The 17738-nt window shown below is 48.7% G+C and overlaps 6 protein-coding genes across 6 annotated transcripts; 2 read left to right on the plus strand and 4 right to left on the minus strand.

Annotated features, from left to right (window-relative positions):
* Window positions 1-1943: 1943 nt before the first annotated feature.
* T310_2287 (uncharacterized protein) lies at window positions 1944-4303 on the minus strand (the record flags this gene model as incomplete). The annotated part of the gene is made up of 3 exons (XM_013474854.1): window positions 1944-2743; window positions 2951-3771; window positions 3816-4303. The coding sequence occupies 3 exons, from the start codon at window positions 4301-4303 to the stop codon at window positions 1944-1946; spliced, it is 2109 nt and encodes a 702-aa protein (XP_013330308.1).
* A 1417-nt stretch (window positions 4304-5720) lies between these two features.
* On the minus strand, window positions 5721-6705 carry T310_2288 (uncharacterized protein; the record flags this gene model as incomplete). Its single annotated transcript, XM_013474855.1, has 2 exons — window positions 5721-5766; window positions 5813-6705. 2 exons carry the CDS (start codon window positions 6703-6705, stop codon window positions 5721-5723), a joined length of 939 nt encoding a protein of 312 aa, XP_013330309.1.
* Window positions 6706-7834: 1129 nt separating this feature from the next.
* T310_2289 (DUF453 domain-containing protein) lies at window positions 7835-9072 on the plus strand (the record flags this gene model as incomplete). The annotated part of the gene is made up of 2 exons (XM_013474856.1): window positions 7835-7846; window positions 7906-9072. The coding sequence occupies 2 exons, from the start codon at window positions 7835-7837 to the stop codon at window positions 9070-9072; spliced, it is 1179 nt and encodes a 392-aa protein (XP_013330310.1).
* A 1189-nt stretch (window positions 9073-10261) lies between these two features.
* T310_2290 (uncharacterized protein) lies at window positions 10262-12147 on the plus strand (the record flags this gene model as incomplete). Its single annotated transcript, XM_013474857.1, has 6 exons — window positions 10262-10648; window positions 10772-11295; window positions 11386-11470; window positions 11657-11716; window positions 11748-11835; window positions 12137-12147. 6 exons carry the CDS (start codon window positions 10262-10264, stop codon window positions 12145-12147), a joined length of 1155 nt encoding a protein of 384 aa, XP_013330311.1.
* A 2166-nt stretch (window positions 12148-14313) lies between these two features.
* T310_2291 (Cyclin-dependent protein kinase complex component) lies at window positions 14314-15933 on the minus strand (the record flags this gene model as incomplete). Its single annotated transcript, XM_013474858.1, has 2 exons — window positions 14314-14589; window positions 14656-15933. 2 exons carry the CDS (start codon window positions 15931-15933, stop codon window positions 14314-14316), a joined length of 1554 nt encoding a protein of 517 aa, XP_013330312.1.
* A 1456-nt stretch (window positions 15934-17389) lies between these two features.
* T310_2292 (Proteasome subunit beta type) lies at window positions 17390-17713 on the minus strand (the record flags this gene model as incomplete). Its single annotated transcript, XM_013474859.1, has 1 exon — window positions 17390-17713. A coding segment is annotated over one exon (324 nt), but the record flags the coding sequence as incomplete, so codon positions are not given.
* Between the last annotated feature and the right edge of the window lie 25 nt (window positions 17714-17738).

The following is a 17738-nucleotide window of genomic DNA, read 5'->3' on the forward strand; positions in this document are numbered from 1 at the left end:
CTGGGGTTCTAGGAGTATGAATGAAAGAAAAGGCGCTTCTGCGGTTTAACGATGGTGAACCCAGACTTCAGAAAAGGGGATAAAAATGGTCCATCCTGGATACCAAAAGACCTCTCAATTAATTAATTGAGACAAGGGAATATGAAATCTAAGCTTTGTCTAGAGATATGCTACCAATGTAGCAACTTAAAATGGGTTATGTGACTTCTAAAGCAGTCGTTTTTCCAGCTAACATATGTGACCTTAGTTAAGCGTAGTATAGTATATAGTCATATATGTCATTGACAATAGAGCTCATAGAAACCTTAGGTACTCTACTCTGCCACTATTGGCAGCAGTGCAATTTGCCATGATTTTGACTCTATTTGCCTTGGGTATACTGCCTTTTTTTTGTTTTTTTTAATCAATGTTCATTCCTTTATTGGTAAACATTGTATCTACCAAGGGGACTTTTCCTGTGCTTCTTCGTAACTGAGCCCTTGGGCAATGATCCAGATCAACTGATTTTACTGGTGTTGTAATAGCTGACTAGAATTAATTAGATTTGTGTGTCCATATGTTACGCGCTGGGTCCAACCGTAGTCGTCGATACTTAACGATGGTGGTTAGGGAAGGATCAAGGAGTCTTCCTGACTCTATGTCGTTCACGAGCACGCGACGATCTAACCGATCCGGGTCTCCTTCTTCGAGACAACGGCCTACCTGGCGAAGGGCTCTTCCTCGAACGACCTCTCACAAGCAAAGGGGTCTCGCAAAGGTGCACGATAAGGGTTCTTCAGATGGACAGATGACAACGACTAGGTCAGAGGCAACGCCTACTAGAGCTATACCGAAGTATACCACTAGTAGTAAGAAGTCTTACTGACCCCAAAGCAAGTATCTTAGTAACTCAGGTTGAATGGATTGAATTGAGCGCGAGTAAGGAAAGACTAGATACATGAGATTGAGCCCCCTTTTTTAACTTCTGTTTTGGTCCTCCATCTCCTTCCTTCTGTCGGTCCTTGTTGGACCTTCTTCTCATGGTCCATACTGGACCTCCCTTCCACGGTCCTTGTTGGACTCCTCTGCTTATCTTATCAATGGACCTTCCTAAATCACGTGACCTTGTATGCCTAATCCTGTCAATCTTGCGGGGTAGTGTTTCATCCTGTGTTGCTGTGTTGGACAGCGCTCCGTTCTGTTGGTTCGTAACACCATAATGCTGTACTATACCTCGGGCCCTCAGTCTCAGTCATCACGCGATGTAAATAAAATAGAGTACATACATATAAAGAGAGTACTGTACTACCCAATTTCATTATGAAAGAGAGAAAGTAGTGAAATTCTACCACACAAAGAATCAAGAAAATAGGAGTGAATTTAACTAAAAATAAAAACGTACAACAGCTGGGATTCGCTGGTGGTCACCCACCCAACTACTAACCAGCCGGCGTGTGGCTTAAGTACGGCTGAGCGGACGGGAAGCCCTGTTTTCCACACCCTATGGTCGTACGTGCCAGACAGCAGCAAGAAAACGGTTTATGAGTTGCAGTAGCATATTTAATATAAAGAGACCAGGCGCCAGATTGATAACCTAAATTAATCAGATATACAGTAGAAACTTTTTGACTGGCAACCAGCATAGCTACATACTGAGCCTTCGCAACCGGGTCCAAGCACGTTATCACTTGTATGTACAGTTCTCACACTACTCGATCAAGAATTATACCCCCCCAGTCGTGTTAAAATCAGAGCAAAGAAAATGCCTAGGCAGTAGTAAAGTCAGAAAACTACAACAGCTGGATTATGTATCGAGCAGCAATACTGACCAACAAAGAATGTAGCCAGCGGGCTTCTTGTAATCGAGTCAAGCCTCTGGCGAAAAGTATCTGCTATTCTGACTTCGGTCATTACTTGCGATTCGGTCTCTTCCTTTGACGACGATTCGGGTATTGCAGGCGTAGTCAATGGAACTTTTGAAGTTTCAGCTTCGCCTGCGATTGCTTCTGCTTCTTCCTCCTCCGCCTCATCATCACATCAATTGGATTTATCTTCCGATCCAACGCCTTCTCTAGCCTTCTTTTTGGTTTAGGACTGAGGAGTTCCTTCAGTTCTGCCGCGTTTTCCAGCTGCCAGAAATCGACGAGCTCATGAAGCGTGGCTCCTCCATATTTTCTGAGAAATGTATTCATTTTTTTGTTAGTGATAGCAAGCATTATTTCATCAGTCCATTCTTCCGAAGTCATGGTCCAAAATTCGCGCGAAGTCATGAACGAAAATTCACGGCCATCGTAATCAGTATAGTATAGTTGCAAACTCTGATCCGCACCGGATTTCAAAAACATCTCCAGAAGTTCGCCAAACATCCGCCTATCTGCCTGCTCATAGTCAGAGAGACGAGTCACTGCTGTAATGATAGTCCATTCCCAGATAGTAAGCGGAGACACACTGTTTTTCCAATGGCCGAGGAGACGGGGGTTCAGGGGAAGACCGTCCCTCAAACGTGATATCAGGAATCGTAATGCTGTAAGATTGCCTGAGTCATAAACACCTCTCATGATGGAGCTAAAAAGTCTACCAAATTTGACTTCATCGCTAAGAAGGGTGGGATCTTCGGTAATCTTCCACGAGATGTAGTCCACATGTTGTAGACATGCCGCTGTGTACAAAACACATACAAACGCCACTCCAAATTCATCCTGGAGCTCATCTCTCTTGACAATCAAAATCAAGTTCACCTTCTCGATCTCGTCCGACGAAATCCCTTGGAAATGAAGAAGCTAGGTTTGGAGACATTCAAGAAAAAGGAAAGGGTCTACATCCTTTGCGTGTAGTTGTCGAAGGCGAAGAATTTGTTGAACTTCAAAGGCTAGCCACGGTCCATAATCTGGATCGGATTCCTGGCCAGAAGAAAACTTCAATTCTGCGAGGAATGTCTGACAGATTGCGTCGACAACATCATATCCCTTACAATAATATGCCATGCGGGCCTGAATGCTGTTTCCGGACACAAAGTCGAAGACAGAGCGGTGGGTGAAAGTGACAGACTGTGAGCAAACAGGCTTTCTCCATTCGACTTCGTCATGTCGTACTTCAAGAAGGCCCTTGCATTGACCATTGAGTCTGCGTTGCGCCCGTTCCATTCTGGAAGTTATTTCATCGTTGTTCGAACTAGAATCCTTGAAATCCCTATCCATAGCAAAATTACCGTCGGTATCGTAGTCTTCAAGGAAACTGTATCGCAGTAGAGACATCTCCAGACACTCGGACTTTTGCAGCTCCAGGACAACGGCAAACGTGCGATAGGCTGCTCTCCGGTCGGATGGGCTAATCGAGTCGAGAAGATGGTGAAACAGGGGTTCCATATCCTGAGGCATGTGTCGAACCTTTTGAATGAGGCTAGAAAGTCGATTATCGTACTGCAACCCTTCCCTGACTGACTTGAGGACCAAAGCGACCCACAGGAAGACCCCGTCGGCTCTGTCGATTATTTCTGTCACCAAGGGTTCTTTATTATTGTCTGCACTCACGCCATTCGTTTCGGATATCTCGAAGCCGTTCAATCGGTGTCGGACGACACTTTCGATATCCTTGCGAGTGAGATCCTGTAGCCGGAGTCTCTTGTCGTCACTGAAAGCGTTGCGAAAGACTTCATATTCCCTGCTTGAAACGCAGAGCTTCACGTCTGCCGGTGCGGCCCTGGTCCAACTGAAAAGCAGCTCAACCAGATCCCTATAATCTTCCTGACAAGTCTCTTCGTATTCGTCCAATCCGTCCATGGAAATGCATAGTCTGTGTTTCTCGTACAACTGTTGATTTGGATGAGTCGTTCAAACGCATCTCGGATCTCCTTTTTGGAGAGGTGCAGCTTCGACCTAGCTCGCCAGTCCAGCGACATCATCTTCTGCCACTGCCGTGGAAGCACAGAAGGGATCAGATCCGGACATTGTTCTAGAGTATCATGGAGGAGAGAACGAAGCAGACCGCTCAGCGATTTTTCATAATCCCCACCAGCCCTCCAGAAGAAAAATTGTGCAAATACAAGCTCCTTGTTCCCTGCCCACTTTTGCAACAGCTCGGTTGTGCGATCGTGCTCGCACAGGTATTTCATCAAGGTAGACTTTCCCGATCCCAGTTTGCCAGCAATGTGAAAAATTCCAGTTCCATTTGCCAGCCAGGTAACGAACAGGACTCTATTCGGTTGGTCACTGTATGCAATAACTTGCGACCCGTCTTCGATATTCCATTGAAAAGACTTGTCTTCGAAAATCCATTGAAAAGTATCAAAATGGGCATCATTGATTTGGTCAAATCTCCAATGCATGTTTTCAAAGGCCAGACTCTGCAGGATAAGGAGTTCTGAAATCGTCCGGTCAGGGACATCCAGGAGGTTTCGAAGCAATTGTTGACAATCTAGGCCGATGGATGAAAAATTGAGTCCTGCTTTGAGCTCCTTGATCTTCGTCTGAAGCGAAGTCAATTCAGCGGCATTAGATTTCGCCAAGTTGATCAGCTCTTGGAGACTGTTTTTTATCTTCGATCTGTCGCCAATCGTCAGTCTTCACCTGATGAAGGTAAACTGAAGTAAAGCTTGAGGGATATAAACCTATCCAGAGTCTCCAGTTGTATGGTTAATTGCCGCCGGCAATTCTCTAGTCCTTCCTGCAGGCGAAGCTTATCGTTTTCATGCCACTTGTCCCTGACTGCGGTGAAAAAGGCTTCCGTCTTAGATTTCTGCTTCTTTGGTTTCGTTTTTTTCAATCAGTTCTAGTATCCGCTTCGATAATCTCTGGCATTCCTTCGCAAGACTGCAAATCGCCCTCTCCTCGTCGCTCTGGACGCAAGGAAGACCTGGCAGTGTGAGTCTGGAAGCCCAGGCCCTGATCTCAGTGACGACGATTTCCAGAGTTGCATTCTGGGCTGTGGATCCAGTCGTAGAAAAATAGATCTCCCGGGCGCCACCAAGGAGTTTTGTGCCAAAGTCAACGAACAGGACGATAGCCGATGCGAGACCGATCGCGGTAAACGGATCCATAGGTATATACTAAGTAAGGCAGGCACGTCAGCAGCGAAAGGAGGCCATCGAACTACCTACGGCAGGCACGTACTTAAATAATGGCGCCGGACAACGTGGCACTCAGCCAGCCTCTGTCATAGCTCGAAGAAAGCCTCGAAATGCAAGGCGACGAAACAGGAGTGCGGCTGAGCAATGCGTTCGCATCGGCAATACAGACCCGTTCCGGCTTGCTGTAATCGGGTTGACTCGCCTTTTGGCTTCTGAGCAGCAACATGCAACAGCTGGGATTTGCTGGTGGTCACCCAACCAACTAGCTAGGTACTAACCAGCTGGCGTGTGGCTGAAGTACGGCTGAGCGAACCGGAAGCCCTGTTTTCCACACCCTATGGTCGTACATGCTAGATATGTCGAGGGGGGGAGGATTATATGGCAGGATGCTCTCTCATTTTTATTTTCCTTTTGGGTAGAGCCGGAAAGAGAGATCAGAACATATCATATAATATGCCGCTGAAATGTAATGCATCTAGACAAAAATAAAAAAAGAAAAAAACCTAGCATAAGTGTGTAACTACATGCTTTTTAACACTGTGAGAGCTCATTCCGCTCAGAAAGAAGAATCGTGAATAGGGTCCTTACGGGAAATACTGATTTTGTATTTGTGTATTATATTGTTGTGTTATGTCGTGCATATATAATTCTAGTATTCGAATATTCGAACGCCTATCTATCTCTCTATCTGACATTCTCTCTTCATGATGTATGATATGTACCTGTAGAATATAGTGCCTTAACTAACAATGCTAACAACAGCAACACCGATATTCTTCCGGTATGGGGTCGTTATCATCGTCATCGTAATCGTCATAATCAGGGTCAGAGTCAGAATCGTCATCGAAATAAGAATCCTCATTATCGGCTTCGTAGCCTTCTTCGTCCTGAATCATACCGTTGTCGCGATAGGGATAGGGATAGTAATAGTGATTACGAGAACAGGAATAAGGATTCGGAGGATACTTAGGATAGAAGCACGGCTGACCCGCATTCTCCTGTGTCTGTGTCTGTGTCTGTGTTTCCTTCCCTGTTGCTGTCTCTGCTGAGAAATGTTCGTATTTTCGTTTTCGTTGGAGTCCAGGCATCGTGTTAATGTTCATGTCGATACTGTTGTCATTTTCTTCCACGGGACTAAGACAGATTAAATCCTCGCTGTCGAGGTATGCGTGTTTTGGTATCGTCTTGGGACTGATAGGGCTTGATATCAAGCTTGTATTGGACTTGCTCTCGATGACGTTGGTCTTGACATTGTCGAAAATATCCGTTCTGAACGATGGGGGTTCGGCATTCCAGAAATCAGTGTCTTCTTCTGAGCCATCCTCTTCATCTTGATATCCCTCCGAATACTCTCCTGGGTATATCCTCTCGCATTTACCAAGGGATGGGCCCTGGCATTGCCATTCCCATTCCTCGTCCTCGTCCTCTTCGTCTGTCAAACCCATATTCCGTGCTCCGTACGGAAGTCGCGTGATCTTCAGTATGATTTCTTCCTCTGAGTCGTCGCCATCATCCCAATGCTCTTCGTCTGATTGATTCTGCAGGTGTAGTTCCTTCGGGACGAGACACACACCGAGTCGGGTATGGCGGGCCAGTCCGAGACCAATGTCCGAGGAGGAAGCTGTGTAGTGTGCAGAGGGTGTGGAGCAGCGCTGTGGCATGGTGTGATTTGATGTGATATGATACGATACTATTCTGATGAAGATAGCTGGACGAGAAGTCGATATGGTAGTGTATCTAGCCAGGGTTCCGCGAAAGGAATGTCGAATATGACGGAAGATAGATAAAGAGGAGTCAGTAGGATGAGTAAGGAGTATGAAGCATGGTTGTCATTCTGGGGAGACATATATATTTATATGGGTTAATGAATACAAACTTTCTAATTTGTCTCATTATTATCTTGTTATCTTCACTGAGGAAATACTGATACCGTCGTGCAGAGAAGATAAAAACAAAACAAAGAAAAAAAAATGTACATTACTTAGAGAGACAATGTCTCTCTGTCTCTTTCACTTCTCTCTTGCATTGTTCAAAACACATAAAAATCTGTATCTTAAAAGCACTGGATATGTACATACACACAGAATGTAGTCTTCCTGAACGTTAAGACCTATGCTCGATGAAAGAAAAAGGACAGAGCACAAATTCTAATGTAAGAATATATATACCTACTGGGAAAGTCATTATTAGTCAGGGACTCCGGATATGGAAATTTCCCGTTTCTCTCTCTCTCTCTCCTTTTTTTTTAGGAAAAGGGAAGAAGAAAGAAAAAGAAATTGATACTTGATAATGGTCTTTGTCTTTAATTAAGTCTTCAGACTCCGGATTGTATATGCCTATTGATTGAACAAAGAAACCAGAGAACACGAAACAGATACTGTATTCACGCCTTCCTTCATAGAAAAGTATTTATATAGATAGATTGAAATTCGACATAAACACACCATATTAAGTTCTACTTAAGATTATAATTTATAAGAATCTCCTATTTTTATAGTCTTATTCCACAAATCATCACGTGATATCCCCGCGGGGTAATACTTAAACTCTCCGGATCCATTTACTCCGGAATTCTCGCCGGGGAAAGGAAGTCCAACAACCAGACAAGACAGACCGGAGGTTCACTCGCGCATAAACAACGACGAAGAGCCAGCTGGGTACATAATCCATTTCTGATTTTGTATGACAGAAGAGAATCATTGTACTGGACATTGAATTCAATGTCACGCACATAAATGCAAGACCTGATGACACTTAGGGGTAGAATTTGATATAGTATATATTGCCGAAATGTCTTCCTATGTAAGTGTCATACCAATAATTATCTCTGCATGGATAGACCCGCTAATGCCTAGTTCAAGCACGCCTGCTCGAGAGCATTTTCCACCATGGCACGCTACACAACTAAGCAACACAGTATCCCTGCGGCCTACTACCGCGGCGGAACGTCTCGCGCCTTGATCTTCCATGCCAGAGACCTCCCTCCCAACCGCGCAGATTGGGCCCCCATCTTCCTTGGGACCATCGGCTCGCCCGACCCCAATGGCAGACAGCTCGATGGCATGGGCGGCGGCATCTCCAGCCTGTCCAAGATCTGTGTCGTGGCGCCATCTCAACGCGATGACGCCCAGATCGACTTCACTTTTGTCCAGGTTGGCGTCAAGGATAGCCGGATCGACTACTCGGGCAATTGCGGCAACATGTCGAGTGCCATCGGGCCGTTTGCTGTTGACTCCGGACTGATCGACCCTGGAGAAGGTTCTTCATCTGTGACCGTGCGCTTGTACAATACCAACACGGACAAGATCATCCATGCCACCTTTCCTGTTTCCGAAGACGGTAAGGAGGCTGTCGCTGACGGGGATTTTGCTATTGATGGCGTAGCCGGCACAGGGGCCAAGATCCAGCTCGACTTCATCGACCCGGCAGGGTCCAAGACAGGGAAGCTTTTGCCAACTGGCAACGTGGTGGATGTCATCGATGGGATCAGAGTGACATGCATCGACGCCGGCAATCCCTGTGTCTTTGTGAAGGCGGAGGATCTTGGAGTAGATGGGACGATACTGCCTCATGACACGGATGCCCGTCCTGACCTGCTGGGATCGCTAGAGTCCCTCCGCAAGAAAGCCACCATTGCCATGGGAATGGCCCAGACAGCAGAAGATGTTCCTCCCTCCATACCCAAGATCTGTTTTGTCTCCAAGCCCTCGTCACACAGGCTTCTGTCTGGGGAAACGCTCGACCCAGATTCCGTGGACGTCGTCGTCCGTGCCATCTCCACCGGCCAGCCGCACAAGGCGCTGCCTATCACGTCCGGATTGTGTGTCTCAGCAGCGGCGAAGCTTGCAGGTTCTATCGTGAACGAGTGTCTTCCAGAGGGCTCAGCCGAGAAAGCAGAGCTGATAATCGGGCATCCCAGCGGGAAGTTGGTCGTCGGGGCTTCCTACAATGAGAGCGGCAAGTTAGAGAAGTCAACGGTGTTTCGCACAGCGCGCAGGTTGATGGAGGGAAGGGTATACTGGAAATGAGCATCTGCTTGTTGATTTTGATGCAGATTAGATTGGTTCATTGTCCAAGTCAGTCGAGTATACACAGATCTGCGAAGTCCAAGTGCAGTACGATATCAGAAATGACGCACAATATCAACATTGTTCCTTCTCTCACGACCTTCTTCCTGACCAGACAGACAAACAACTCTCACAGACGATGACGCAGACAAGACGACATTTGCACGGTCACCATCGCAACGCGCAGAGAGCGCCCGCAGAGCTCCTGCCAACCTTGTCACAACGTCGAGTCAACAACACGCCTGCCTGAGGCTCTGCCTGATTGATTCCTGACGTTCAAGAATCGAGGATGCATCACATTCTTCTTCTGATCTTCGGCCCAAGACGAGAGAATGCCGTTTGAGAGCAGTAGCATCCGTTCTGGCGTGACCTACTCTATACAGTATGCGAGTATCATCCGCTATTCCCTTTTGGGTAATTCAGGATCAGCGATTTTAGACGACACGTCTCTTTCAACGACACTGCATTGAACGTAGCAGCCTCAGGCCTTTAAAATCTCCTCTGACCGGTCGAGACCTGCGAGCAAATTGGCTGATCTTCGACTCTGTGGGCAAGTTCGAGAGGTAAAAAAGCGATACTGCGATAATATAGCACCTATATTACAAGATACCCGTCTTTCATACAGTCATATCAAAAGCTGATTCCAAGATCAGACGCAGAACACGGCCGTCCTCTTCCTCTGCTTCATCGTAGGGATCCGGTTGCTCCTCGACGAACCAGTCCTCCCTTCCCAACTGGGTAATATTGCACCCTTTCGCCCATATACACTTCCTCTTTTGGCAGTCCTTGTGCCATCGTCCTGAGCAACGAGCAGCAGGCACCCCCCTCCAAACAAAGCTATAGATACCCCCTCCCTCCCCCTCCCGCGCTCTTCTTCTTCCTCTTCTCTTTTTTCCCCAGGCCACCGGTCCTCTGGCGTTTGTGCTGTTAGTACTCTCGCTCCCACACTTCTCTCTGCGCTCACCACGCTTACCACGCTTACCACTGCTCACACTCTTCACTCTGCTCTCCTCTCTGCTCTCCTCCTTACTCTCTGCTCTCATCTCTGTTCTCTTCTCATACCAGTGCAATGTCTTGCCGTTGTATCCCTGGTATTCCTTGGATAAGGGACCCGGCCTCACGCTACCGCGGGCAGCTGGTTTTCAATCCGATGCCTCGTGGTCCTGTCAAGTTCCGTGAGAACCCAGACTTTGTCCCTTTCCACCTGCTTCCTCGTCCTCCTCGCCAACCGGCGACTCCGGCGCATCAGCGCCCAGTCCTTCGTTGTCCGCCGGCGCCGCGACGCCCTGGCTATCACCGCCTCCTCGTCCCCCCGCCGCGTCCTCGCTCTCCTCCCCAGTACAACGGATTTCAGAGTCCATCTGTGTCCAAGTCTGGGGTCAGCAAGGCGCCTATCAACCGACCCCTTCCTCCGCCATCGCGCATTCCGATCCTTTCCAAGACATTTTTCTCCAAGAAAGTGTCGTCCCGGCCTCAGACCCGCCTGTCTGATTCTTCGGAGGCATCCGTATCTCTCTTGCCCATTCGCTGCGAGAAGGTACGATCCGCCGATGCCACTCGTTTGTCGCCACGCTCGCAGCCGCGTCCAGAGACGTCGAGATCGTCCTGGCTCGAGGAACGGCGTGCAGCCCGTCAACACCGACAGAGACCTTGGTTGCAGAAAGGTCAGTCGGCGACAACTTCCACGCCTCCACGACTGGCAAAACCCGCACGCCCCGCGATTCGTGAGACGGCCCCGACAAGTGCTCGCCAAAGGGTGCCCGCCTACGGTGGTCTCCTTGTTCGACCTGGTTCGTCCGAGGAGATGCCGGAGAAACGGGTCCGCTTCGGCGATGTGACCGTCCACGAGGTCGGCTTCTGGATCGACCGACAGCGGCACGTCTTCCGAGACGGCGCTTACCTCACGGGACGCCTGCAGGGTTGGCGAGTGACGCCTCGAGCCGAACCCGACGAAGAGGGAGAGACCGAGAAATACATGACCATGTGGGGTCATGACCACAGCTCCCTCTTCTATCACGACGCCCACAAGCCGTGCACCAACGACGGCTGCGCGTGGAATTCGCTCGCTCGCATCAAGCGCCGCTGGCGGGAGAAGGGGATCCATGGGTGGAACCGCGACGATATCTTCCGGACGTGGAATAGATATCGTGAAAAAGTCAGGGAGCGTGGTGGATTTGCTCTATAGTAAGTTCATCCACGTTCTTTTGACACCAAAAAAACTTGAAAATCCAAAAAAACCCAAAAAAAAATTGAGAACAGAAAATCATCCTAAAGCATCTCGGGCGAGAAGCCTACTTTTCTTATCGCACACTCTTTTGGTTTTGCTTTTGCGTTTGCTCTTGTTCTGTATTTCTTACTTGTATTTATTTTATTTGTTTTTTTCTTTTTCTTTTTTCTGTTCCTTTTGCTTTTCTTGCTTTGTATTTCTTATTTGCATGTATAACGTTTTCTCTTGTTTATACTTTTTATTTCTTTTGTCCCCGTGTCTGCTGGCTCTGGTCTTTCTCTGGGGGAAAGACCCTCAGGTACTGCTAATGGTTTATAGATCGCCGTCTCACTGAAGAAGATACTCATCGAGAGGGCCAGTCATGGACCTGTTTGGCCGGTAAGTGTCTTCTCCGTTTGCCTAATGAAAGGAACTCACTAACGATGTAACATGCTGGCACGATTCGGTCGAGGGTTGGGCTCGAGGCTCACCCTCGGGGGAGGATCTGGCTGGAACATGTAAGTTTTCCCCTTCCCTCCCCCTCCCTTTCCTTTTTTTTTTGTTACTATTTTTCCTTTGTCTTTCTTTCCGTCTTTTTTTTTCTTTTTTTCTTTCCACTTTTGTCTTGCTTTTGTATTTTCCTTTGTTTTCATTGGTTTCATTGGTTTTTTTCCATTTATCTGCCATATATCTGCAATATGCTGCCATCTCACGTCTCTCGTCTACCGAGGGACTTGGAGAGGTGTGCAGTTCGCATGTTGTCGTGGTGTTGGCTGGAGAACACATGCAATTGATTCGCTATGATATTCCTTTAACTAGATGTATGGTAGTAGCCAGTCTGATGAGCCAATTGTCGAGGGAAACCAATAAAATGTCGCTTTGAGGATTGTATTATCTCTATTTCAGGACGCCGTTGATGATGGCATTTGTAAAAGCTGCAGCGAGTGTTTTTGACAATTATCATACACGTCGAACTCTTGTTTTTTTTTCCCTGTAGCATTGTTACTCTTTATCCGCATCGCCAAGAATACATTATTCACAACGCAGCATTCCTTTACCAGGACACGTAGCGACGATTATTTATTTATTAACCGCAGCTGATAACCAACCCAATATCATATACCCCATGGGGTATTCACACACTGTCAAATAAGTAAACCACCGTGCTGGTATGTATAGCTCATTCCTTTTTTTTCCCTTTTGCTTGCTTTTGGCTGTGATCTTCCGAATAGTTATCGAGAAGTGCTTTGCTTTAGCGGTAGGAAAACAAGCAAGCTAGTAAGCAAACAAGCAAGCAGTAATTCCTCCTTCCTTCCTTCCTCTTCCTAACGCCACCCAAGTAATTTCAAACTTCTCGTCTGGTTAGTATTATAATATCAGCGACAACGGCTTGTATTATTTATGATTTCTATCTATCTAGTCTTTGTCTTTCTCTTTCTCTTTCTCTTCAGGACAGAATGGAATAGAAATAGTATAGAATAGAATAGTATAGTATAGATATGAAGTCTTTCCCTTCACTTTACTTCAGTTCACTTCAGTGGTTGAGAGGGAGAGAGGAGAGGGAGGGTTGTACTGTATGTACAATATCTTCAATCCTTCTCTCTCACTCTCTCTCTTCTTTTTTTCCAAGATAGTCACATCACATCCACAGCTCCATTCGATTCGTCGTTATTCGCTCTGACATTACAGAGATACCTATGTACAGTAGATAGAACCTGACGAACGAGGAGTGACCGTTCAGTCTTCCAATCTCAGCTGCAAGAAAAGAGCACGATTAGATTAATAAAATTAGTCAAGCAAAGGATTGTTATTCAACCAACCAAACAGCAAAACAAGCAAATAAATAAACGAACATATTCGTCGCTAAAAAATCAATCAATTGAATAAATAAATGAATGAATAAATGAATAAATGAATTCTTCTGATTCTTCATATGGATTGTATGTACTGTATGTACAGTACATTACATTACATACAGATAGGTAGATAGTTGACGACTCTGGATGGCTCACTATGCAGAGCAGTAGTAGTAGTAGTGAATGAAAGGATGAAGGAAATATCAATGTATGTACCAGAAAGCGAAAAAAAAAATATATGTATATGGATAGACTATTCATTAATAGGGTATGAGATACAGGACATAAGATAAGGATAGTATAGGATAGTTATGAAGAGCGCTATCTGTCCTCTGCCTTGGCTCTTGTCTTGCCTCGCAGCTTGTTCCAGACAGAAAACTGGAATTGATTGATTAATATTGCTGTTGTTTAATCTTAATCTTGATCTTAGCCGTCAATGTTATAGGACACTACAATGTCAATGTCTATAGTACGACAGACGACTAGAGTCGATGGTAAGTCGAACTCAGATAGATAGTACGAGGCTAGGCTACCTACATGATTGACTACTGCTACAAAGCTATGGTGAAGAATTACTGCGTCGAATTTATGCAATGCAATGCGATGCGATGCATTATCACACAACACGGACGGCTGGCTGACGATGCAGTATGTATGTATGGCACAATGATATATGATGATGATGATGATGATGATGATGATGATGATGCTAGACAAGTAAATAAATACCTCCGACTCAGACTGACAAGGAAATGTCAACGCCGAACGCCGTGGACAGGTCCCGGATTTAGTATGAACATGATGATAGCAGTGGCACATACACGACGCCGGACATGTAAGAAAACGAAACAGCCAGGGACGAAACGAGACAGAATAAAACAAAAAAAAACAAAATCTATAACATAGACAGAACAACACGAGTCGTCACCAGAACAAGTAACAAATTAAAACGGAATGATATCGGGATGGGTACTCATAGAAACAGGACCAGACAGAGGCAGTGGTTGTTCACATCACCACCCTCGATAGAGAATTTGCAAACCACTTCGCCAAAAATAAACCGTATCCTTCTATCACGTGAAACGTCACAACCGAAAGTATCGTACTGGAAAAGGAACAAAAATATTGACAAACTGATCATTACCGTGGGGGCGTCGGCGTCTGGTTATTATACTCCGACTCTCCACGCTTCTGCTGATAGCCGCCAGGGGGCCCCAGGCCCGCGGACGGCTTTGCAGCAGCAAGGGCAGCTTGTTTCTTCTGCAGCTGCTGAGCGACCACTTCGCGAGCGTAGAACTCCACCAGCATGGTCCCGTATGCTTCCAGCTCCTCCACGGGTACTGCAAGTCGGAAGTCGTTCAGCAGCAAAAATTGCAGCTCGAGATGGTTGAGCTCAACAAGAGGAAGGCCGCCCACCTGTTCACAGTTGTCAGTACATCGGGTTCCAAGATGAAAGGTTAACGGGCAGAATCATAATCATACCTTCGCATAACGAGAATTAGTGTAAAAAACATCCGAAAAGAATTTACTCGCACAGGTCACTCCGGCGATGACCAGCCGGTGGATATTAAAGCTGTCAACGACAAAGAAGTTGGAGTAATCTTCCTCTTCTTCCTCCTCCTCCTCGAGCTGCAATGATGATGGTGCTGACGACTCGGGCGACTTAGGGTCCTGCGCGGTCGTCCCGCTCGACGACGGAGGCGTCATGACGGACGCACTGGACGACGGAGCGGTGGGCGTCGCCGCCGTCGCCGCGGAATCCACGCGGCGGCGCCTCCGCTTGGGGCGACGGTTGACCATCTCCGTCATGCGGTCGAAATACACCAGAAGACTGAGAAAGACTTCGTACGTGGTGGGGCAGTACTTGTGGATGCGGGTCAGGTAGCTCAGGATGGTGATGCTGGGCACGTTCTTGCCGTGGAAGGCGAGGACACTGCTCGCCTGCGGGCTGAGATTGGACGCGCCGTCGGGCGGGGGGATATGCCGATGGAGGCGCTCGTGTTGCATGTCATTTGTCGTCGTGATCTTGGTCAGCAGTCCTGCGACCATCTCGATGATGTCTGTCACCGGCATCGAACTGATCTCGTACTGGCGCCCGACCTCCAGCCCCCGCCCCGGTCGTCGGGCTCGTTGGGACTGTTCCATGAGCTCCTCGCTGACAAAGCTCTGGATGTGCGACAGGTCGCGCACCTTGATCCGGCTCGGGGAGGTGGCCTCGGAGCCTCCCAGGGACCGAGACGACGGGTACGACGGTTGCAATCGTGGCGACGACGGAGACGAAGCGCTCGCGGCGGTCTGCGGCCTGGGCATCCGCGACTGGCCTGGCTGGGCCATGGAGACGCCCGTGTGTGCAGTCCCGTGCGCAGCCTGGGGAGGATGTCGCAAGTCCGTTGGGCGCGACCGGGGATCATGGGAAGGAGGAGGGGCAGCGGCCGAAGTCGGCCGGTGGCCTTGCTGCGGGTTCGTCATCGTCGAGGTCTGCGTGGACGGATGATGGTGATGAGACTGCGAGGAGATATATCCCGGGACATCGTGCGATGCTGGCTGAGGAGGCGCATCTGTCGAGGCGACGGTGGATACGGAGGGGGGCACGGTGGACGAGGTGGGGGTGTTGTCGGCAGCAGTGGACGTCGACCTGGAGCTACTGGAGCTGCCAGGCGGAGGATCGCGCTGCTGGCAAGCTGAGCGAGACGGCGACGAGCGAGATGCGGATTCCGACGACGACGACTTTGCGGCCCGATTGACGGCGCCTCCGAGCATGGTGCCCGTGGAGGAAGGGGGGTAGACCTGGTCCGACACGGCAGCAGGGCTAATGACCACGGATCCCATGTCAGTTTCTCAGTCTCACAGACGCGCTCTGGAATCGGGGCAGCGAGGCGGGCACAGAGAGGCGATGCGGGGCACTGGCAGCGGTGACGGCAGAGGACGGAGAGGAGAGGGCAGGAAGGACAGGATTGCGGAGGGAGGGGAGGGATGGGAGGAAGCGAGGGACGTGGAATTAATAATTGCTAGGCCAGAGGGGAGCATACATTGTCCCACGAGCTTATCGAGACCGGGCAGGACGCAGGACGCAGGACGTGGACAGGAGGAAGGTCGATGCCGGATGGAGGAGTTTCGGTTCGTTATTCGTCGAGCAGCCGGCAGGAGGGGCGGTCGCGGAAAACGTCACAACAGAGAGAGAACAGGCAGCTCGCAACTCGATCCACCGCAACGCCACTCACTGCCACAGGGCATTGCGTGTGCAGGCAGACTGATTGTAAAAGACTGCAATGGACTGAGAGCAACGGAGCTGCCACTGCTGCCCAAAAGGGAGCAGGCGTGTTTGTCACGACTCGCCCAATCAATCCCTTGCTGCAGTCGACTAGCAGTCCGCAGTCACTGCAGTCGCTCGTCTATCAATCACAGCGGCAGTGCAGGTAGCTAGCCAAGAGGACAGAAGCTGCAGCAAGGCTGGAGTACGGTGCATGTACCCCTAGTTCTCCGCATCCATCAGCAGAAAGGAAAAAGATAGCTCAGAGGACGCGAGCAGGAATAGGCAGGAAGATCGAGATTAAGAACGATGGCCTAGAACAATTGCATGCAAGAGAAAGCAGGAGAAAGGAAGATCTGGTCGTCTGCTCGACTCCTGTCTTTGGCAGCGCAACGGGCGAATGGCAGGCCGCCAGCCGCGCAGGTGGCGGAGAGCGACTTGCTGATTCCGCGTTGCCGGATCGCCGTCTCTCTACTGCTGGGGGCCAAGAGATGCCATCTCGATCTATCTAATTCTACTCTACGACATCGAATACTATGCCAGTGTTGTCACGACGGGCAGGTTGAGGGACTAATCGATTGATCGTCAACTTGGGAGACCAGATCGCTGGGACGAGATCAATCTATCGAGCACAAGATCACTCAAGCTGTCGACATGTCAATACCTAGCTACTGAACCGCAGTCTAACTGATTATTCCACGCGCTGGTGGCTCGCAATACCAGACACTCTGAACGCGATTCTATAGCCTCTGAATTCGGATTTGGCGCATTTTGGCCTCAAAGATTGCCACTGCCAGTGGATTCGTCAGGCCAGATATATCAAGGATGGGTGCCCCAGGCTCCCACAAGTCAATAGATGCAACCAGATGAGCTCGACAGCCGTTGTCTTGTCATTCATCAAACAAAAACACATTTGCGTCAACTAGAAGAAAGAAAGATGCAAGACAATCGTATTAGTACAGCCCCCTAGCTCACAGGTCCAGGCCCCGTGTATCCATTATCAGGCAGGTACAGATGTCGCACCGCCCCCTTGGCCGTCAACACCACCAGCCGGATCACTCCGCCCGAGCTGCCGTCCCATTTGATGGCTTCTCGCAGCGCATTCTTCACAAACTCCACGCCCTCCTCCTCCGTCATGCCCTCCTTCCAGTGCGCATCGCAGTACCCGTAGATGTAGGTCGACCCGGACCCGCCGATGGCATACGGTTGCTTGTGCAAGGATCCTCCAAGTGGGATCGAGTACACCTGCCCGCGTGTCGCTTGTCGTAGCCCGCAATAATGATGCCAGCACTGTCGAGGTTCGTTAGCCCGGGTC

The sequence above is a fragment of the Rasamsonia emersonii genome, assembly GCF_000968595.1.
Source record: "Rasamsonia emersonii CBS 393.64 chromosome Unknown ctg1118621760019, whole genome shotgun sequence".
Taxonomy (NCBI): domain Eukaryota; kingdom Fungi; phylum Ascomycota; class Eurotiomycetes; order Eurotiales; family Trichocomaceae; genus Rasamsonia; species Rasamsonia emersonii.